The 18,118-nt window shown below is 52.6% G+C and overlaps 1 protein-coding gene across 4 annotated transcripts in view; it reads left to right on the top strand.

The window, feature by feature from the left end:
• The window catches only part of Tmem266 (transmembrane protein 266), a 115,881-nt gene extending 98,229 nt beyond the window's left edge, over positions 1–17,652 (top strand). For all 4 annotated transcript variants that reach the window (XM_028865009.2, XM_028865012.2, XM_037207487.1 and 1 more), the window contains 3 exons: positions 10,219–10,411; positions 14,771–14,833; positions 16,453–17,652. In XM_028865009.2, coding sequence (XP_028720842.1) covers positions 10,219–10,411; positions 14,771–14,833; positions 16,453–17,045 — 849 coding nt within the window. In that variant the 3' untranslated portion in view covers positions 17,046–17,652. The remainder of the gene's footprint in view (positions 1–10,218; positions 10,412–14,770; positions 14,834–16,452) is intronic.
• The last annotated feature ends 466 nt before the right edge of the window (positions 17,653–18,118 follow it).

Here is an 18,118-nt window from a genome sequence, read left to right as displayed (position 1 = left end):
CCCCAGAGGCCAGGGACAGCAGTGCGCGGCAGTGTGGGCCCAAGTTTGAGACAGCCACACAACAGATGCCCTGAAGGGGGTGTGTCGGCTGTGGATGTTAGGCGGGGTGTGAGGTGATCGAGAATGGCCATTAGGGACAGACTTAGTTCCAAGCCAGCCCTGTTGCTTAGTGACTTTGTGGCTTTGGACGCTGATAGAACCTTGGTTTTGTTAACCTGAAAAATGGAGGTGGTAAGACAACCCCCACAGGGTGGTTATGAGATTTAAATACTGACTAACGGGGGCTCCCTCAGACTGCCTGCTCGCTCCTGCATATACCTGCTTTAGTAATAAGTCTGAGTAGTAAATTGCCCAGGGCACCCCCCTCTTAGAGTCAGGGACAGATCTAGGTGCTCTTCTTTCCCAGCCCCCCTTGTTGGGGGCCATTCCTTATCCTGTGGTTTCTATTTGGGCTCAGTGAAAACATCACTCAGAGCCCGTGGTGTGTGTGTGTGGTATGTGCCTAGCACCCAGAGCAGAGGCAGGAGGATTGAGAGCTCAAAGTCAGCTTGGTCTAAGTAGTGAGTTCTCAGCCCGAGCTACCTAGTGAGACCCTGTCTCAAAAAAAAAAACAAAAAACCAAAACAACAACAAGAACCCGAAAGAACATTGCACAGAAAGTCAGGCATGGGGCAGCCTGACTGACACCCCTGAAGAGCAGCCCCCCTTGCAGGCACTGGCCCGGAGTCCTCAATAATCTAGACAGTGTTTCCAGAATCTCCAGCCTGCTGTCCACCTAGCCCTGCCCCAGACCATCATTCTAGTCTTGGGGGCTCAAGTTCCTAGAATGTATTTAATGGGAGCCTTTTCCAGGTGGAATTCATATGTGCCTCACACAAGAAACTGATGTGTACATGTGGGGAAACACACAGGTTTCTGGTGTATTTGATTGGTTATTGATTGACTGACGGATTGCTTTTTGGAGATGGGGATTTCACTGACCTTGAACTTAAAGACCCTCCCAACTTCACGTCCCCACCCCTCAGGGCAGCCAGTTCCGGTTTCAGTGGGGAGTCCACCTTGCTCTCTCCTTTGCATAAACTTACAGAAATATTTGCCCTGGTTTCATGCGTTTTAGTTCTTTTTAAAGCTGTTTTTGAGCCATTTTAGGTTTACAGATTTCCCCCAGGCCCTAGACAGAGTCAGCCATTCTGCTGTCTTGTATTAGTTACAATGAACGAACCAGTACCGATCCATCATTCCAACTACATCCTGTTCCAGGGTCCGCGGCTCATCTCAGCACTCCTGTCTCCCCGGGCTCCTCTCTGTGACGGTCTCTCTCTTTCCTGTCTCGATGACTTGGATGATTCTGAGGGCACTGGCTGGGTGTTTGGTAGGGGTCTCCCTGTCGAGACTTGGTGCAGTTTTTCTCTTGGTAATATCATTCGGAAGGAAGTCTGCGGGTGTGCTGTTCTTACCAAGGGCGACAGGGACACACAGTCGGACTGATATTGGCCTGACCACCTCGCCAAGACAGTTAGGCTTCTCCATTGTAAAGATTCATGTGTTCATTGCCATGTGGCATATCATTTCTTACCACAGGCCACACCCAGGGTGCCTCCAGAGTCCTTCATATCTGAGAGGTCTGTGATGGTGTGGGTCCAATCTAAGATTTGGCAGGTGAGGAAGCTGAGGTCCATGGAAAAGGGAGTGTCACACAGTAGTTGGAGGGTAAGAGTGGAAATGCCAGTGTCTGGGCTCTCTGTAACTCGCACGTGCGCATGCACAACCCCCACCCCCACCCCCCCACCCCACACACACACACCGACCACATGAGCACTCAGGTCTGGACAGGGATTCTCTGCTTCTCTCGTTCCCATCATCCCTTCTGACCACTCGACACCTTTTTATTCTTCAGAGTTCCTTGAGGAAATGGGAGCCCAGAGGATCCGGATGGGGAGGACACATAGTAGTCCATTCTTGCTTCTGAGCCCTGGCCAGCTCTGAAGCTGCGACTGTGGAGTGCTCTGATCCACAACCCTCAGCTGCGAGGGCCTCTAGCTACTGATTTGTTTTTTCCCCTGACGGGACTACAGCCAGAGTTCTAATCCCCATGATGGACACATCGGTCCCAGAAGAAGAGGCTGGTGGTTGCCCTTTGGGGAGGTAGTGTGGACCTTCTCTCTCCCTTGGTCCTGGCCATTTCAAATATCAAGGCACATTAGATTAGCGGTTCGGTCCATGTGGCAGTATATTCTTCTGAGTCATCCTACAAGCCGCTTCTGAGATCTCACGCTTGTGACGCCCAGGCTCTTGCTGTAATTCTGAAACACACCGCACAAGCCCAGCCTGTCTGCCCTTTGACCTTCAGGTCTTGTCACAGCGCTTGGCCTAAACGAGTCCAGTCTGACCTGGCACACTTGGAGAGTTAGTGTTTGTCCTCTGTTGAGTCCCATGGGGATGAGAAGGAAGTGGAACTCTCTTTACCCAGCCACGTTCACCTTGAGATGTGGGGGAGATACTGAGGGTCTGGGGATCACTGTAGGGTGACTAGGGGACAAGCCTCTAAGGAGCCCGGTGGTACCTGTGTACCCCTTAGTACAGCCGAGACCCTGGACAAGCTTCGGTTCCCCAAAGACGCATCCGGTGGACGGCAGACTTCAGGGTGCCAAAAATGTGCTTGTAAGAGTTGCCAGCGAGCTGGTTCCTACCTTTGCTCCACTGGCAACCAGTCGTGTCCCTCCTCAACCCTGAGCACAGCTTCTTCACTGGAAAGATGGAGGCAGCAACAGAGTTGTTATTGCGTGGGTGCTGTGAGGGGCAGTTCAGTTGAATGACACCTATAGAGGCTCTTGATGGATGAGACAGTACAAATGCTCCTGAATGGACTTCCATCATGCTCATTATTTACAAATGCGCTGTCAAATACTTGATGTCTTTTGACTTCTCTTTGGGGGCACACAGGTCACGACACAGTTGCCAAACCCACAAGATGAGTTTTATAGGCTCATAACCCTCTTGTAGAGTTGGAGGCACAGTCCCACTCACCAAAATCCTCCCTGTAAGAGACTGTCTCCCTGGTCAGTTTCCCCAAGAAAAAGATGAGTATTTCCACCCTCTACACATGTTGAGGCAGGAAAGGCAGAGAGATAGACCACCATGTGCTCATGTGCTAGGGCAGGCTTTGTGGGTGCAGAGGGTTGGGTGTGAACCAAGGCCGTCATCCTGGCCTCCCTCTGGACCTGGTACTGAGAATCCCGAGTGAGTCTCTCAGCTCTGCACAAAGCGCTCACCTTGGAGGCTGTGCCCGGAACGGATAGAATCAGCCAGAGGACAAGATAACAGGAAACAGGTTCTATACTGCTTCAACAGTGGCTCATTCTAGAGAGTTCCTTCCCTGCAGAAGTCTTCAGCCCCCACCTTTTTGGCACAGTAGCCTCTGTTACCTGGGTTTTTCAAAATTTCCACTGAGGGAAGTAAAGTTGTTGTTATTATTATTACTATTATTATTATTATTACATGGGAAGTGGTTTGAAAAACAACCGATAGCTTTAGTGACAAGCCTATTTAGCTGATAAAATTAGCCATCAGAGAAATAACATATGTTATCCTTTTACTATAATTTAAATTTATGGCCATCTACCAGTCATCTCCACAGTGGATGGAAAGGGGCCAAGGTCGATTTCAGCCTCACCCTGCTCCTAAATCATTAGTTTGCAACCGTCTCCTGATTTTTATTGTTACCAACAATGGTGAAACTAATGGAGATAAACATTGGAAGCCATCCCAGCAGCAGATGGCTTTGAAGGCAAGGCAGCCTATGTAGACAGCACGGACAGAATGGAGCCAAATTATTGCTGTTGCATTAGATGCCATCGCGATTGCAGGCCAAAGTGTGCATTGATCAGGTTGCAGCCTGTGTCAATTGGACTCTGTAGCCAGCCCATTAAAGGCAGAGAAGGCTGGGTGTGGCCACTGTGGATGGGCCTGGGTTTTGCTCCAGTAATGCACACTTTGGGGCTCTCGGCGGATTCCTGTGGACCAGGCTGGGCTCTCTGATTAGACGTACTTAGCTAATGATGTAAGTGGGGCCATGACTGTGCTTTAGTTCTCCCCTAGCCTAGGGATGGGCTTTTGTGTAATGTTTGCTGGTGGAAGATTGCCTTTGTTTTGTCTTCAGAGGCACTGTCCACCTACCTTTGTCCGAGGCCAGGCTCTCGTGAGCTCTGGAGATCCTGCGGGCATGGTATTTCTTCTGGTTGGTTCTGGCAGGTTGACTGCAGGGTTCTACGAGTTGGGGGGTGTGCCAACCCTCTTTAGGTGTGCCTAGAAGTTTCTTTTTCTTTTTCTTTTCCTATTTTTTCTTGAATAGAGCCGACTGATCGCTTTCATTGGATGGTGAAGCTTGGGGCTGGATTTCTTTGTCTTTCTTGGGGGGGGGCGGTTAATGAACACCAGGAGCACATGCTCGACCACTGAGCTACACTCCCAGCTGTATGATTTATTACTTCTGTCCCTTTTTCCAATTGTGTTGCATGTCCCTCTCCTCCTATTGGCTGCCCCTCTCCTCCTATTGGCTGCCCCTCTCCTTCTATTGGCTGCCCCTCTCCTCCACCGGTAAGTTCTGGTATGTTTATAGCCCCATCTCCCATCTTGAAGCTCAAGAATTCTTTCTCTTTGCCCAGACTGCTGTAACACTACCTGAGTATTCCTTCAGATATTGTATCATAAATTGTAGTTTGAGTCTCATTCTCCACTGGAAGGTTATTAAGGGACTACGTAGCCCAGGCTGGTCTTGAACTTGCGCTTCTCTTGCCTCAGTTCTTCAGCTGTTACAATTCTGGGTGTGGGTCACCATCCCTGACTCATTTTCTTTCCCATTATCACTCATCATGTTAGATCCTTACGAGTTAGCTTGAATACTCATATGTCCGTCCGCCTCTATTAACTGCTTTCCCTTCTTCTAAGTGATGGCTCTTCCCGGCTTCTTTGCCTGGCTAGTCAGTCTCACCATATGCGACCCACTGTTGATGATGTGGCGTGTGAGGGTTCTGGATTGTGTGATCATTCTTCAAAGAGCCAGTCTTCTGGGAAAGGCTTATGTCATCAGCAGCAGGGTTGGCCTTCATGACAACCCTGAGAATTAGCTGATCCTGAACTTCATTACCCCAGCCTAGCCTCAGCCCCCAAGCTGGGGCTCAGGGCAAGACTCAGAGCTCAGCCAGTTAGTTCATTTGCCTTGAACTGTACGGAAAGTGAAATGAAGCCCAGAGGAGAAAAGGGATGTATCCAGCGTAATGGGAGGGACTGACGGACAAGGGCTCAGAGCCCCTCCCCGAAGCCGACTTTGTTCCTGTGGGGACCCGGTGTTCTTCTCCTGCTGCCAAGCTGACCCACCCCATCTCACCCTCTAGGCTCTAGTTCCCTGTCACAAGGTCGCGGAGGATGGAGGCCAAGGGCAAGGGCTCCATCTTTGTCCTGGCCTTCCCTTCCCCCTTCCCACCAGCACGGGAGGCTCCTTCCACCTCCAAGCCTCAATTAACTCATCTGACTAACAACAGCCTGACATTCCTCTAACAACCCTGCAGTCAGCTGGGGGAGGTGTATGGAGTAGTGTTAAGTAGCAGAAGTGTCGGGAGCCAGTGCCTAAGGGTCTCACTGGGGCACACTGAGAAACCCCCATGGGCGGCCTCAGCCAGTGGCCAGAGTGGAATGCCATCTGGCCCATCTGTAGTTCTCGCATAACGAATCAGCCATTCTTACTCAGGGTGAAGCCAGGTACCACCCAGCCACCCAGCATCTAAAAACCTAGCCCTGCCGACACCAGTACTTAGGCAGGTGGACCACTGTGTGTTTGAGGCCTGCCTGGTTTACTTAGTCAGACCTTTGTCTACAAAAAAAAAAAAAAAAAAAAATGAGATAAAACCCAGCTACCTCTTTAGCAGGCTGCCCTCTCTCTTACCCTCATTTCAATACACATCGGTAGGGACATGCTCACTTCTCCCCCACCCCCACCTCCCACCCGCTTTCCTCTTATTTCCTTCAGCCATGCCTTCATCATAGTCCAAATCTGGCCATCTCTGGTCTGGACCACTGCAGTAGGTCCGGGTAGGTATCCCCACACCTCCCTTTCTCCAGCCTGCGGTCAGCAAGGTGACCTCGATCGTGCCTCTGGGTCACAGCACTAATGCCCACCACTCTGCCCTGTGTGGAATTACAGCTGTTTCCTGATGCTCTTTAGGCTGAGGTCCCTAAAACCTCTCTCTGTGGTAACATGCTCTGCTGGGTAACCTTTCCCTACATCTCCTGTATTCCTCCCTGCCTCAGGCACTACTCCAGGACAAGACTTGTGATTCTCAGAGGTAATGTGGCACAAGTCATCTCTTCCCTGGGATCACAGGACTCTCACCTTGAAGCCAGGGCAGGCATGCAGAATTTTAACATGGCCCCTACCTGACTTCTGAATGAATGAGAAAACTACATGGACTTAGTATTCACATCTTCAGTTCAAAACTTGTTTCTGAGCGTATGTGGTCTTGGGTTGGGCAGGCCCTGACCTCCGGCTGGCTGGCCTGAATTCCAGGGAGACTCCCCGGAGCAGCTCCATATCGATTACAAGCCATCAATAATGCATCCCCTCCGAGGGGCCTCAGAAGCCTTTAGCTGGGCCTGCAGCTCTGATGCATGGCCTTGGAGAAAGTGGCTGCATGTGCCCATGGGAAGTTCCCATCAGCCTAGGCAAGGGGGCTCCCAGCCCCACAGAGCTTGGGAAGGTTACCTTATGGGCTCTTATTGACCTTCAGGACCTTGTTTCTAGAGAAGTGGCCCCTTACTGCTCCCTACAGAAAAAGCCGCCATAAAATTTGTAAGCTGTATTTTCTCACACTCCTGAGACTGCCAGTCCCATCTGACTGCTGGGTTGTTGAGATCCAGTGTCTTGAGTCAAGAGTTAGGACTGTGACTGTGCCAGGGTTGGGGGTCCATATCAGACCCAGGTTGGGGTTGATAAAGTATAACAAAGACCCATTTTCATGTGTGACCAAAGTCAGGGTTCAGTGTATGGCCAGTAGTGGAGGCTGAGACTGCAGAGTCTATACTGGGTATGTAACCAGGATCAGGGCTCAGTCTATGGCCAGGATCTGGGCTCAGTGTATGTGGCACAATCTTTGTCTCTACTTTGGGCTCTTGAAGCTCAGACTGTACCTAGAGTTAGGCTTAGTCTGAAACCACAGGGTGAAGAAGCTAATTTTACTTCATTTATTCAGCTGCCCCCGAGTGTCTCCTGGGTATACACAACAGCACAGACAAGGTCTGTGTGCTTCTGCATATACTTTCGGGGGTGCAGGGGATCACGGCGTTGGTGTGCCGCGGCTCTTACAAGCTTCAAGGAACCAATCACTCTCGTTTCTCAGTTTCCCATGACATTGTGCTAATAGCTTGCAATCAACCAAGATGGGTCTGTGTAACGCAGTCCGGACAGCGGCACACACTGTGAATTAAGTGGATTTTACTCGAGTTCGGTTCTTTCATGGTTTAATTAATTAATTAGTTAATTTGCGTGCAAAGTAGCCGGTTTCCTCGTGGCATTTTTGGTACCTATGAAGGTTTTGTTTCTTTTCTATCAGCACACGCTGGGGCAGTTGGTGTGAAAGGTAGACTCACGGGTGCTGTCACCACACATTTGCACCCGATGGCGTCGCAGATGCCACTAAGAGGAGAGCTGAAGGGAGACCCCAAATGCGTAGAACTTAAGACAAGCCTTGGAGGCTGGGTCAGAGAGGGGACAGATTTCAAGGGTTTTAGGCAAAGTGGACAAAATCGTAACTGACGCGACCACAGGAGAGGGAAATGGTACCTGTTCTGCCATCGGAACCCCGGAGATTCTGGGAGGAAGGGGTGCAGTGTGAAATGAACGTCAGGGCAAGGGGACTGGGTAAAAGTCCATACAGAAATTTAAAATACTCCAAGGCTTGTCTGGCCAGGAGGCCAGACTCCACCCTACAAGAGACCATGGGTTTGTCCTCTGGAGAAATGAAACCAGAGGCGCAGCACCCAGGCTCTGGATTGGGCAGGTACTGGGGAGAGAGATACAGGGTTAAGAGAAAAAGTCCCCCTCCCTGGTGATGGCCCAGCTCCCAGTGCAGAGCACCCAGCAGAGTCCCATCAATGACAGATTAATGAACTTTCTGGAAACATGAGCGGTCCCAGACACAGCATGCAGGCACTAACACTGGGAGTTGTCCCCCACCAGGTCACTGCTAGGCCATTCCCGTGTGAGTAAATGCTTTCCGCTCTGCTCATGTTTTACTTATTTCACAAAAAGAAATGAATTGGGGGCTGGAGAGATGGCTCAGTGGTTAAGAGCACTGGCCGCTCCTCCAGAGGACCCGGGTTCAATTCCCAGCACTCACATGGCAGCTCATAACTGTAACTCCAGTTCCAGGAGTTCTGACACCTCCACGCAGATACACATGCAGGCAAACACCAATGCACATAAAATAAAAATAAATAAAAAATGAAAACAGGCCTGTGGGTGTGGCACCGTTGGCAGAGTGCTTTGCCTAGCCTGCAGGAAGCCCTGGGCTCCTGGGCTCCAGTCCCAGAGCTGCATGGAACCAGGGCATAGTAGCACCCCAGCACTCAAAAGGTGGGGACCAAGCATCGGGAATTTAAGGAGTCTGAAGCTAACTGAGACTACGTGAGGCCTTGTCTAAGAAAGGAAGGGAGGGAGGGAGACGAAGGTAGCTGATTTCATGCAGTCAGTGTGATGCGTGGCTTCAGGGGCCGACGTGACTGGGGGTGGTAGGTGAGAGACCAGGGTAAGGCCCTCTGGGTGGCGGTCAGCCATGTGATCTGGGACAGAGGGAGCAGTTGGGAAAGTACCTTGTGCCTTTACAGAACAGCCGGACTCTTGAGGAAACAGGCGGTGTGGAGGCTTTTGGAGCCAAGGGCAGGGAGTTTGGGCTTTCTCCCAAGTGAGGTGGTAAACCGCTAAGACTGACGGACAGGGGTGTCATGATCTGATGTAGGCTGGCCAGAGTCCATGTGCAGATATGCAGCTGTCAGTCGATGGCCAGCGTAGAACTGGAGAGCACTTGCAGGGCTGGGTTGGATGCCGAGAGGACATTGTTTGGCTGTAGCTAACATGAGATAAAAACCGCCGAGGGACAGGTCTGGGGGGACAGTGGAGTGCTGTTTTGACCAAGCGAACTGGCTACATGGTAATCAATCATAAGCGGCCGTTGGAGGTGCAAGTCCAACATTCTAATAAGGGGTCTGGGCTGTTTTGGGGGGTCTCACGGACAAGTAGGTAATAGAATAGCATTGCACCCTCGCCAGGTTAGATGGGGTACAATGTGTACTTTGAACACTAGGTGGCAGTGAATACTCATTACCATTTAGCACACACAGACCATTGTCCTACACACTTAAATGTCCCAGTAAGATTTGGAGTGTGGACGCCCATTTCAATAGAAAACTCGAGACATTTAGAAGCCTTCCTAAGAAGCTTTCTAACAAAGATGATGATGATGGTGTTGATGGTGTTACCGCTGAGATTTTTATTTTACCACATCTTCAGAAAGGGACATAAAACTCAGAGATATAAAACTGCATTTACAAACCAGGAAACTGAGGCCAGAGAAAGTGAAAAGGCCTTCCCAAGCTCACATATCCAGGTACTATCTAGCGGAGAGGCACCTCCCACAACTCGTGAAAGCGGAAAAATGGATATTACTGGAAGACTAATAAGCCGGACCAGCATGTATGTGAAGCCAGAATGCTTCAGTCGTGCTAGCTTGGGTATGGGGAGGCTCCTGACTTGCATTCAGCACCTCTCGGAGCAACCTAAAGAGAGCTTTCCTTTTTATTCCTTGGAGGCGCACAAGTAGTTAGAGGCGGATTCCAATCAGATTTCCTCACCGCTGGTCCAGTGGTCTTCCTACAAACTACAGTTGTCTTCCTAGTCACAGCCATTGTCTTAGAGTAGGGCCTGGCCTCACAGTTTCCGAGACAAGGGCTCGCACTCACTGTAAAAGGTTCTAGTGTGTTTAGTGTTGGTGAGAGCACGCTAAGGAGTCCAGCGTCCTGCCTTGGGGTGCTCCGCCCTTTCATCCCCACATCCTAGTGTGCCATCCAGGGGCAAAGCTCCTAGCGAGGCTGCGGACCCCGTCCCCACTCCCACGCCACCCCACCCCACCCCACCAGCGCACCCACCCTCCACCTTTCTGCCTCCTGCAGTTTGAGATCCGGCAGCTGCGCGCGCACCTGGCCCAGCAGGACCTGGATCTGGCTGCCGAGCGGGAGGCGGCGCTGCAGCAAGGCCCTCACGTGCTCAGCCAGCCACGCAGCCGCTACAAGGTAGTGGAGGCCGGCACGTGGGCCGAGGAGACTGCCGCCGAGAGCATCGTGGAGGAGATGAGGCCCGCTCAAGGTGAGCCCGCGGTCCGGTCCCCAGAGTCCCACGGGTTCCTCCCTCACCCGATTCCAGGGCTCTGCACACAGAGGTTGGGTGGGACAGAGGATTCCAGGAGCTGGGGCGACTTCTCGCAGGTCTGTACCTTCTCATCTGCCCCGACCTGCGGTGGCACTCAGAGGTCAGCGCCCTCAGAGCTACCTCCCAGAGCCCAGGGGGAGCAACTAACCAGGGGATCTTGACACAAACTAAAAATTATTCAGATCCGGGAAAAGCCATTCAAAGGCCCATAGTTGTTACTCTCCTGTACTTGCAAAAAATACCTGATAAAAGGAAGGAAGGTTTTCTTTTTTTGGTTTTTTGGTTTTGGTTTTATGGCAGACGGTTACAGAGTGCAGCCCATCAATCCGGAAAGCGACAGGGGCGGAGTGGACACCTTGTAGTGCCAGTCAGGAACCAGATGAAAATTGGTTCTTGGGTTGCTTTCTCCATTTCTAGCCAGTCTGGAGCCTCCACTCATGGGATCGAGCCACCCGCTGTTAGGATGGTCTCCCAACCTCAATTAGCCTACTCTAGATACGCTCTCATTGTTCTCTCTTCAGTTCAGAACCTCCGGTGCCCAGGCGTTTGTCTCCTAGGTGATTAGCCTGTCAAATTGACAACTAGCATTAACCATCACGTGGTAGAGCCGGGCTCCGAGTTGGAGGTCTGAGACCCTCCTAGTGGACTGCCACCTACCACAGCCCAGAAAAGAAGTCCAGGCCGAAAACCAGAACAGCCTGTGACCTAAGCTTTGCAGATGGGGCAAATCGAGGGCCATAACATGAGTAGTGACGGGGACGGGACAGTACCTTAACGGGACAGTACTGGGACCGTACCCAGCCAGCTACTGCACCGAGGGAGCAAGATGCAAAGGCCATTTCTTCTTCCAAGCAGTTCTCCCCTGGGCAGGCAATTTTGCTTCTCTGGACCCTGATTTTTACCTGTGGTCAAGAGAGTTCCTTGCAGGGCTGGGAAGAAAACAGCCGCACAGCCAGGAAGAGATGGTGTTGGGCGACCTTAGCCTTCAGGACACCAAAGTCAGCTTAATCCAGGAATGACTTCACCCTTTGCATCAAGGAGAGAACTAGAAAGGGCAAGCAGGGTGGGATGCTGTACTCGCCAGCTCCATTGCCTCCCGGGAGGTGTGAGGAACCAGTCAGCTCCCCCCACCAGCATACAGTGCCCTTCTAAAATCTTTCATGTCACCTCTGACACTGCACCTTAACTGGTTCTCTGTGCTCATTCTGGAAAATGCCTAAGTCTCTTAGAGTAGCATGGTCATTTGTTTGATGTCTATCTAACAAATGCCACAAGCTGAGTGACCCGAGCAATTGAAATAACCTCACAGTTTTGGATATTAGGCGTCTGCGATCAGGCTGTTGGTAGGGTTGGTCCCTCTGAGCGCCCTGATGGAGAACCTGTCTGTTCCGTCCACTTCTGTAGCTCTTGGTGGCTGTTGGCAATCCTTGGCTCGTAGACACGTGACCCGGCCTCTGCCTTCATCCTTACATGGCATCTCCCTTTGTGTCTGTGTCTAAACTCCCTATTTGTACAGGTGTGCCCTACTCTAATATGGCCTCACCGGGACTGATTTCACTGCAGTCATGTTTCCAGATAAGCTCGCATCCTGGTACCAGGAATTGAAAACTTCAGTCTAACACACTGGGGAGGGACATGGTGCTAACAGACGAGATGCCTTCCTTGCCCACTCCCGCTCCCTGCTGCCCCAGTGGCACCTCTGGGTACCTCCCTCCCTTTTAATGCACACCTACCTCGTGTGTGGCAGCCACCCACACACAGTTCAGTTCTCCATCTGCATTTTCACAACTGTCTCCAGAGCCTTCAGTGGCACAGCCAGTGCCTTGGAAAGCAGAGGGCAGAATGTGGGGGCTGAGAGAAGCCGCCATGATTCACGGCCTGTAGCAGTCCAGGGACTCGGGGCATCCCCCAGCTGATTCTCTGACCAGAAGCCATGTCCAGGGTGGGATTTCTATGACATTAGAAATTACAGTCAGGCGAGCCAAGAGCATTCTGGGCCACTCTGAAGATTAAGAAAGGGCAACATTTGTTAGTAGCTGTGACTTCCAGGCTGGCAGAGCTCAGAGGCCCTCCGCATGTACGATAGGACACAGACAATCCGGGCGTTAACCTGCAGACATAGCCATGAGTCACAGGAGCCTTGGGACGTGGCCAGCATCACCTCTGCCTGGCTGTCACTCCTTAAGTGGGGGAGGGCTGCCGGGGAGGGCAAGAGTGCCAGCGCCAGCCCCAACCCAGCCTCATTCCTCTGAGAGGGAAGAGCTTCCCGAAGTTGCCAGCAGGGTCACAGTCAGACTATGCCGACCGGCTTCTGTTTAGACTTGCTTTAGCACAAATCATTTTTAAAACCCGGGCTGCAAAGTTCCAGGCTTTGGGGCCTGCCAAGTTCACAGTGCCCCTGTGTAGTCATTAATACTTCTCTCCCAAATTTATTAGTCTTGAAACTCGCCCATAACTTATGAATTACAGCTCCTGGTAGGAGTGCCACAGATTTCACCATATATCACAACTTTGGCGTCCCCCTTGCGGCACCAGCGTCCAGAGAAACAACCACAGAGGTGCCTCTGGCCAGTCTGCCCTTGGTCTTCCCACCGCCAAGCAGCAGGGAGCAGGAAGTTGAGCTGGTCCCAGGGTTGATCCTTGAAGGAGACAGGACCTGTCTGCTCCTGGACACAAGGTCCCCTTGCTGGCCCCATGTGTGTGGGTCTGATAAAAGTGCCAGGGACCATAAGAGCCCCAGAACTTGTTGGATAGACCTGAGAAAGTCTGACACAGAGTGGTATTTGAAGTAGCCTGAATGAATTTGGAACTCAAGTCTGGCTTTGAATCCCAACTCAGCCTTGAAGGTCACTTTGCAAAGGGATCCCACTTTCTGAATGTATTGGATAGACAAGTCAAAGGCTAGAGAAAATGCCATGAGGTACCACCTAAGTCTAGAAGCAGGGCCTTGACAGAGGGGTCACACTGTTGATGGAAGTCGGGGTGCTGTTAAGGAAGGCAGAGGCCCTCGGCAGTGACCAGGATCTGCTGTTGGGGTGGAGGACCATTGGCCAAGGTGAAGGCTGTGCGCATGGGGAGAGAGAGCATGAATTCTGATTTGGACTTGTTGAGTCACAAGGAGCTGGAGGTTATCCAGCGGTCCAGGGACCGTTGGCCAGACCGTCAGTGCTCAGGAGCATGGTCTTGGCTGAAGGTCACCTGACTGAGCTTATTTTTATCAACAGCCTGGTGAAGAGGTGGCCTCCTCAGACATGTAGGCAGCAGAGTGAGGAGACAAGCCTGGGGCACCTGGGTGGCTGAGACGTGGGATGCCTAAGCAGGCTGCTTAGCACGCTGTCCTCTGGACTACCACTCCCCACCCCAGGTCTGGGATGGTGGTGAGGGGTCTGGGTAGGGGTCACAGGAGTGCAGGGTGTTGAAGGCCGGGCTCTCTGTCATGCCTACAGAGAAGAGCAGAGTACCTGCTGGCCAAGAGCTTGGCGTGAGTCAGCCGAGTTGTTAAACACATTTGCAGGGTATAGGCTGCTTTAGGGGCGTGATTATGCCGGTTTTGGAAGGAGCAGTGGGGGGGGGGGGCAGTGGCGAGGTTTACAGTCACAATGGGTTTACCTTGGGTTCCCATAAGCAGGGCAGTCGCAGGCTCTGTAAAGCTCTAGGTCAGTGGGGGCCTCAGAAAACAACACCTGATCAAGTGAACAGCCCCTGCTCCCTGACCCCTTGGCCCAGGGCCCTGCACCCACCACGGCTTGCTGGTAACAGTCCCTTCTGCTTCCTAGCACAGTGGCAGAGCCAGACTGCAATTATAGCAAAGGTTATGGATGGCCAGAGAGTCTGGTCTAGCTAATGCAGGAGTGGGGCCTGGAGTCAGCCCCAGAACACACCTCTGACCACAGGCATTTCGAGATCAAAAGAAGTCTTTTAAGATCCGTTCCTCTAGCACTCAGCCTCTAGACCTGAAGGTGGTGGCCTGGCTTCAGCAGCCCACTCAGGTGTGCTTCAGGAGGTAGCTTCCAGAAGCATCAGGTCTTGTCACTTGCAGACCTCAGCGGGCAGATAAGACAGAGGGTGTGCAAATCCCCGGCGGCCTCCACAGCCTTCCCTAGGTATGTATCGGATGCCCTCTGTGTGTCTGGCTCCACTTTTAGGAATCTGACCCGCCTGTTAGCTCTCCATAATCTCGGTAGTAACTCAGGAGTGCAGTCACCACTCACCATTTTACAGTGGCTCAGAGAGGGCAGCTTAGCTGAAACAGTGGCAAACCATCACATGCGCCCTTCTCTGTCCTCATCTCTGTAGAAGCCACAGTGAAGGACGACATGAACAGCTACATTAGCCAGTACTACAACGGACCTAGCAGTGGTAAGTCTGGGTTGGGACTGTTTGCATGAACTCCGTAGCCCCAGGACACCTGTGACCCAGCAAGCCCTCATCCCAAGGATAGGTACAATCTGGCCTGGCTTCAGGGAGCAAGGCCTACCATTATGAGCCTGTGGACTTGGATTGTAGAACTCAGTGTCAAAACACCTGGAGCTTCACTCCTCAGCAGACTCTTAGCTGAAACTCTGATGCCCTAGAGCCGAGCCTACAAGGTGCCAAGGTCGGGGCCATCTTATCTCTGACCCATGAGGGTTGAGTGTGGAGCCCCTACAGAGGGAAGAGGCTGTAATCCCGAACTCAAGCGATCTCTCACCCTGACTAGAGACGTGCTCAGGTAGCCCTGATGGAAAGCAAACTTGCTCAGCATAACTGGCTAAAGGGGCAGCAGGCCTTGGGTAGTCCTGACATGCTTTATGCTTTCTTCACACCCTTGAAATCTTAGGGGACACCTGGTGTGTTTTCCTAGGGGGCAAGATTGATTTTATACCCAGACCTTTTAGCATCTTGTTCTTCCGTAGCCAAAGCCTTAGACTCTGAGTTTGGATTTCACTGTCCTTACAACTCCTGCACTCTCCGCTCTACGTATAGACTATATGCTCTGTAACCTGCACTTGATTATTTTTCTTCTCCACTACTTAATCCCTTAAGGCAACTTCTCTCTTTTCTCCTTTCTCCTAGCCTCATCCAACTGCTGGTTCTCCAGCCCTGACCCATCTTCTCAGTCTTTCCCCCCTAACTTTGGGGAGATCCCTGTAGCTCTACACGCAGAATAGTCCACCATCACCCCCCAATGCCTCTCAGAGAAAAGAGCTGCTGAATGTTGACTGCTCTGAGGCTCATCAGTCTGCAGAAAGCAGACTACTCAGGATGTGCCTGTCCTATCCCAGCCCATTTAAAACTCCCTCAGGTGTGACAAGGTGAATCCCAGGGGCACACTGGCTAGCTACCTGGTAAATCCTGGTAAATGAGAGATCCTATCTCAAAAAAAATAAGGTAGAGGGTATTAGAGAAAGACATCCAATTCAGCCCCTGGCCTCCACACTCACACACTTGGGCAGGCACTCCTGTGCTCATGTGCATACACACATACCAAGAATAATAATAATGATTCAGTGACTCCTCAACAGACCCCTAATTCCTTTTCCTGGGACAGACTTTCTAGGGTGATTGGGATGGGCTAAGTTAGTCTATTGTGGAGACACTTCTGCCTTTTGATTTAAATAAAGACCCACAGCAAGCTGTCTGAGGCTGTATTCCCAGACCATCCCCAGCACCCAGAAGACAGCAGCCTCCACTGACAGAGCATAGTGTGGGCCTCACGGGCAAGGCACTAGCCGGCTTCTAAAGCTTCCACTGGGAAGTGTTGTGGGCCCCTTTCCGTGGGTAGCTTGTTGAGTGTCACATGTCTGCACTTCGGTTCAGCGAGGTGGACTGGCAGCCTCTCTCTCGGTGCAGGCAGTGATAGTGACCTCGGTTCTCAAAGGCCTCACCATGGCTACTTCCCAAGACCTGGCCACACTTGCTGCCCAGCCCCACACGGGGCTTCCAAGTCCAGCCAGGTGGGCAGAGGCATAGCATGACTAACATTACGTTTCTTGCAGACAGTGGGGTCCCAGAGCCAGCAGTATGTGTGGTCACTACAGCTGCGATAGACATCCACCAGCCCAACATCTCCTCAGATCTCTTCTCAGTCGACCTGCCTCTGAAGCTCAGTGGTAACAGCGCCTGCACCAGTGCCACCTCGGAGGCCACCTCCCACTCCACCTGTGGCTCAGTCACCAGGGCCCAGAGCGCCAGCAGCCACACGCTGGCTTCCTCCACAGACTGTAGCACCCCCCGAGAAGAGCTGTCCTCTGAGCCTGGACCTTCTCCCCTCCCCCTGCTGCCTCCCCCTCAGCAGCAGGTGGCAGAGGCCACAGTCCAGGACCTGATGTCCTCTCTGTCAAAGGACCCCTGCCCATCCCATAAGGCCTTGGAGCCAGCACCCCTGGCCCAGCCTACCCCTGCGGGCTCAGCCCAGACCAGTCCTGAGCTGGAGCACAGGGTAAGTCTGTTCAACCAGAAGAACCAGGAGGCCCTCCCTGTTCTTCAGATCAAGCCTGTCATCCACTTGCAGCCCACAGCAGGGCTGGAGGAGAAGTTCAGATCTTTGGAATCCAAAGAGCCAAAGTTGCATAGGGTTCCTGAGGCCTAGAGAGCCTGCAGGATTGTGGAGTGCAAAGAGGGGAGACAGCCATCTTGAAACTCTTTCAAGACCCCAGAGGCCACCCAGGGCCACAAATGGGGCTCAGGATCCCGCCTGGCCTCCCTCAGGGTGCTGTCTGCCTCCGGGGAGGTGATGCCAGGCAGAGGCCACATGCCTCAGACCTCAGAGTCCAGAGCTGGGGCCTCCTCTCGGCCTACTCAGGAGAGGGTGGTGCTCATGGCTGGGGTTTGGGGTTTTTGTTTTTGTTTTGTGTTTCTGTTTTTTTTAACCATTTTTACAAAACCAGCCTATGGCCCAGCTTCAGCAGGGTAGAGCGTGGGGACCAGCTCAGCCTATCCCGTGGCCTTCGTTCCTGATGCCCACCCCGGAATCTCGGGGACAGCACTGTGAGCAGGGGCTGCCCAGCCTCACCCCAGGAATGCTGGGGGAGCCGACACAATCACAGAGACCACATCTGACATTCTCTCATTTCAACGTGGACGTTTCCAAGTCTTCGCAGGCCATGAGGGGACGGATCTGGAGGTGGGAGGGGGTGGGAGGGCAGGGGCAGCCATTTTACAACCCTGGCTTTAATAATAAAAACCAGCTGCACTGAGTCTTCGGGGTGGCAGAGGTTTTTGTCGGGTTTCCAGCCCAAGTGAAGTGTCTGGAGCAGCTCACGGTGGGCGGAGTTAGCCGGGCTCACGGTGGGCGGAGTTAGCCGGGCTCACTGTGGGCGGAGTTAGCCGGGCTCACTGTGGGCGGGGTTAGCCGGGCTCACTGTGGGCGGAGTTAGCCGGGCTCACGGTGGGCGGAGTTAGCCGGGCTCACGGTGGGCGGAGTTGGCCGGGCTCATGGTGGGCGGAGTTGGCCGAGTTCACTGTGGGCAGAGTTGGCCGAGTTCACTGTGGGCGGGGTTAGACGGGCTCACGGTGGGCGGAGTTGGCCGGGCTCACGGTGGGCGGAGTTAGACGGGCTCACACCTACCCAGGCGGCTCCAGCTCTCTGGCAGCCTCAAGGCCTTTACAGAGGGGAGAGCCCTAAACCCACCTGTGTAGGCCAGCGAGTGCTTCCCCCCCCCC

The sequence above is a fragment of the Peromyscus leucopus genome, chromosome 7 (genome assembly GCF_004664715.2).
Source record: "Peromyscus leucopus breed LL Stock chromosome 7, UCI_PerLeu_2.1, whole genome shotgun sequence".
Taxonomy (NCBI): Eukaryota; Metazoa; Chordata; class Mammalia; order Rodentia; family Cricetidae; genus Peromyscus; species Peromyscus leucopus.
Note: the sequence above shows the minus strand (reverse complement) of the source record. Positions and strands in the feature narration are given on the sequence as shown.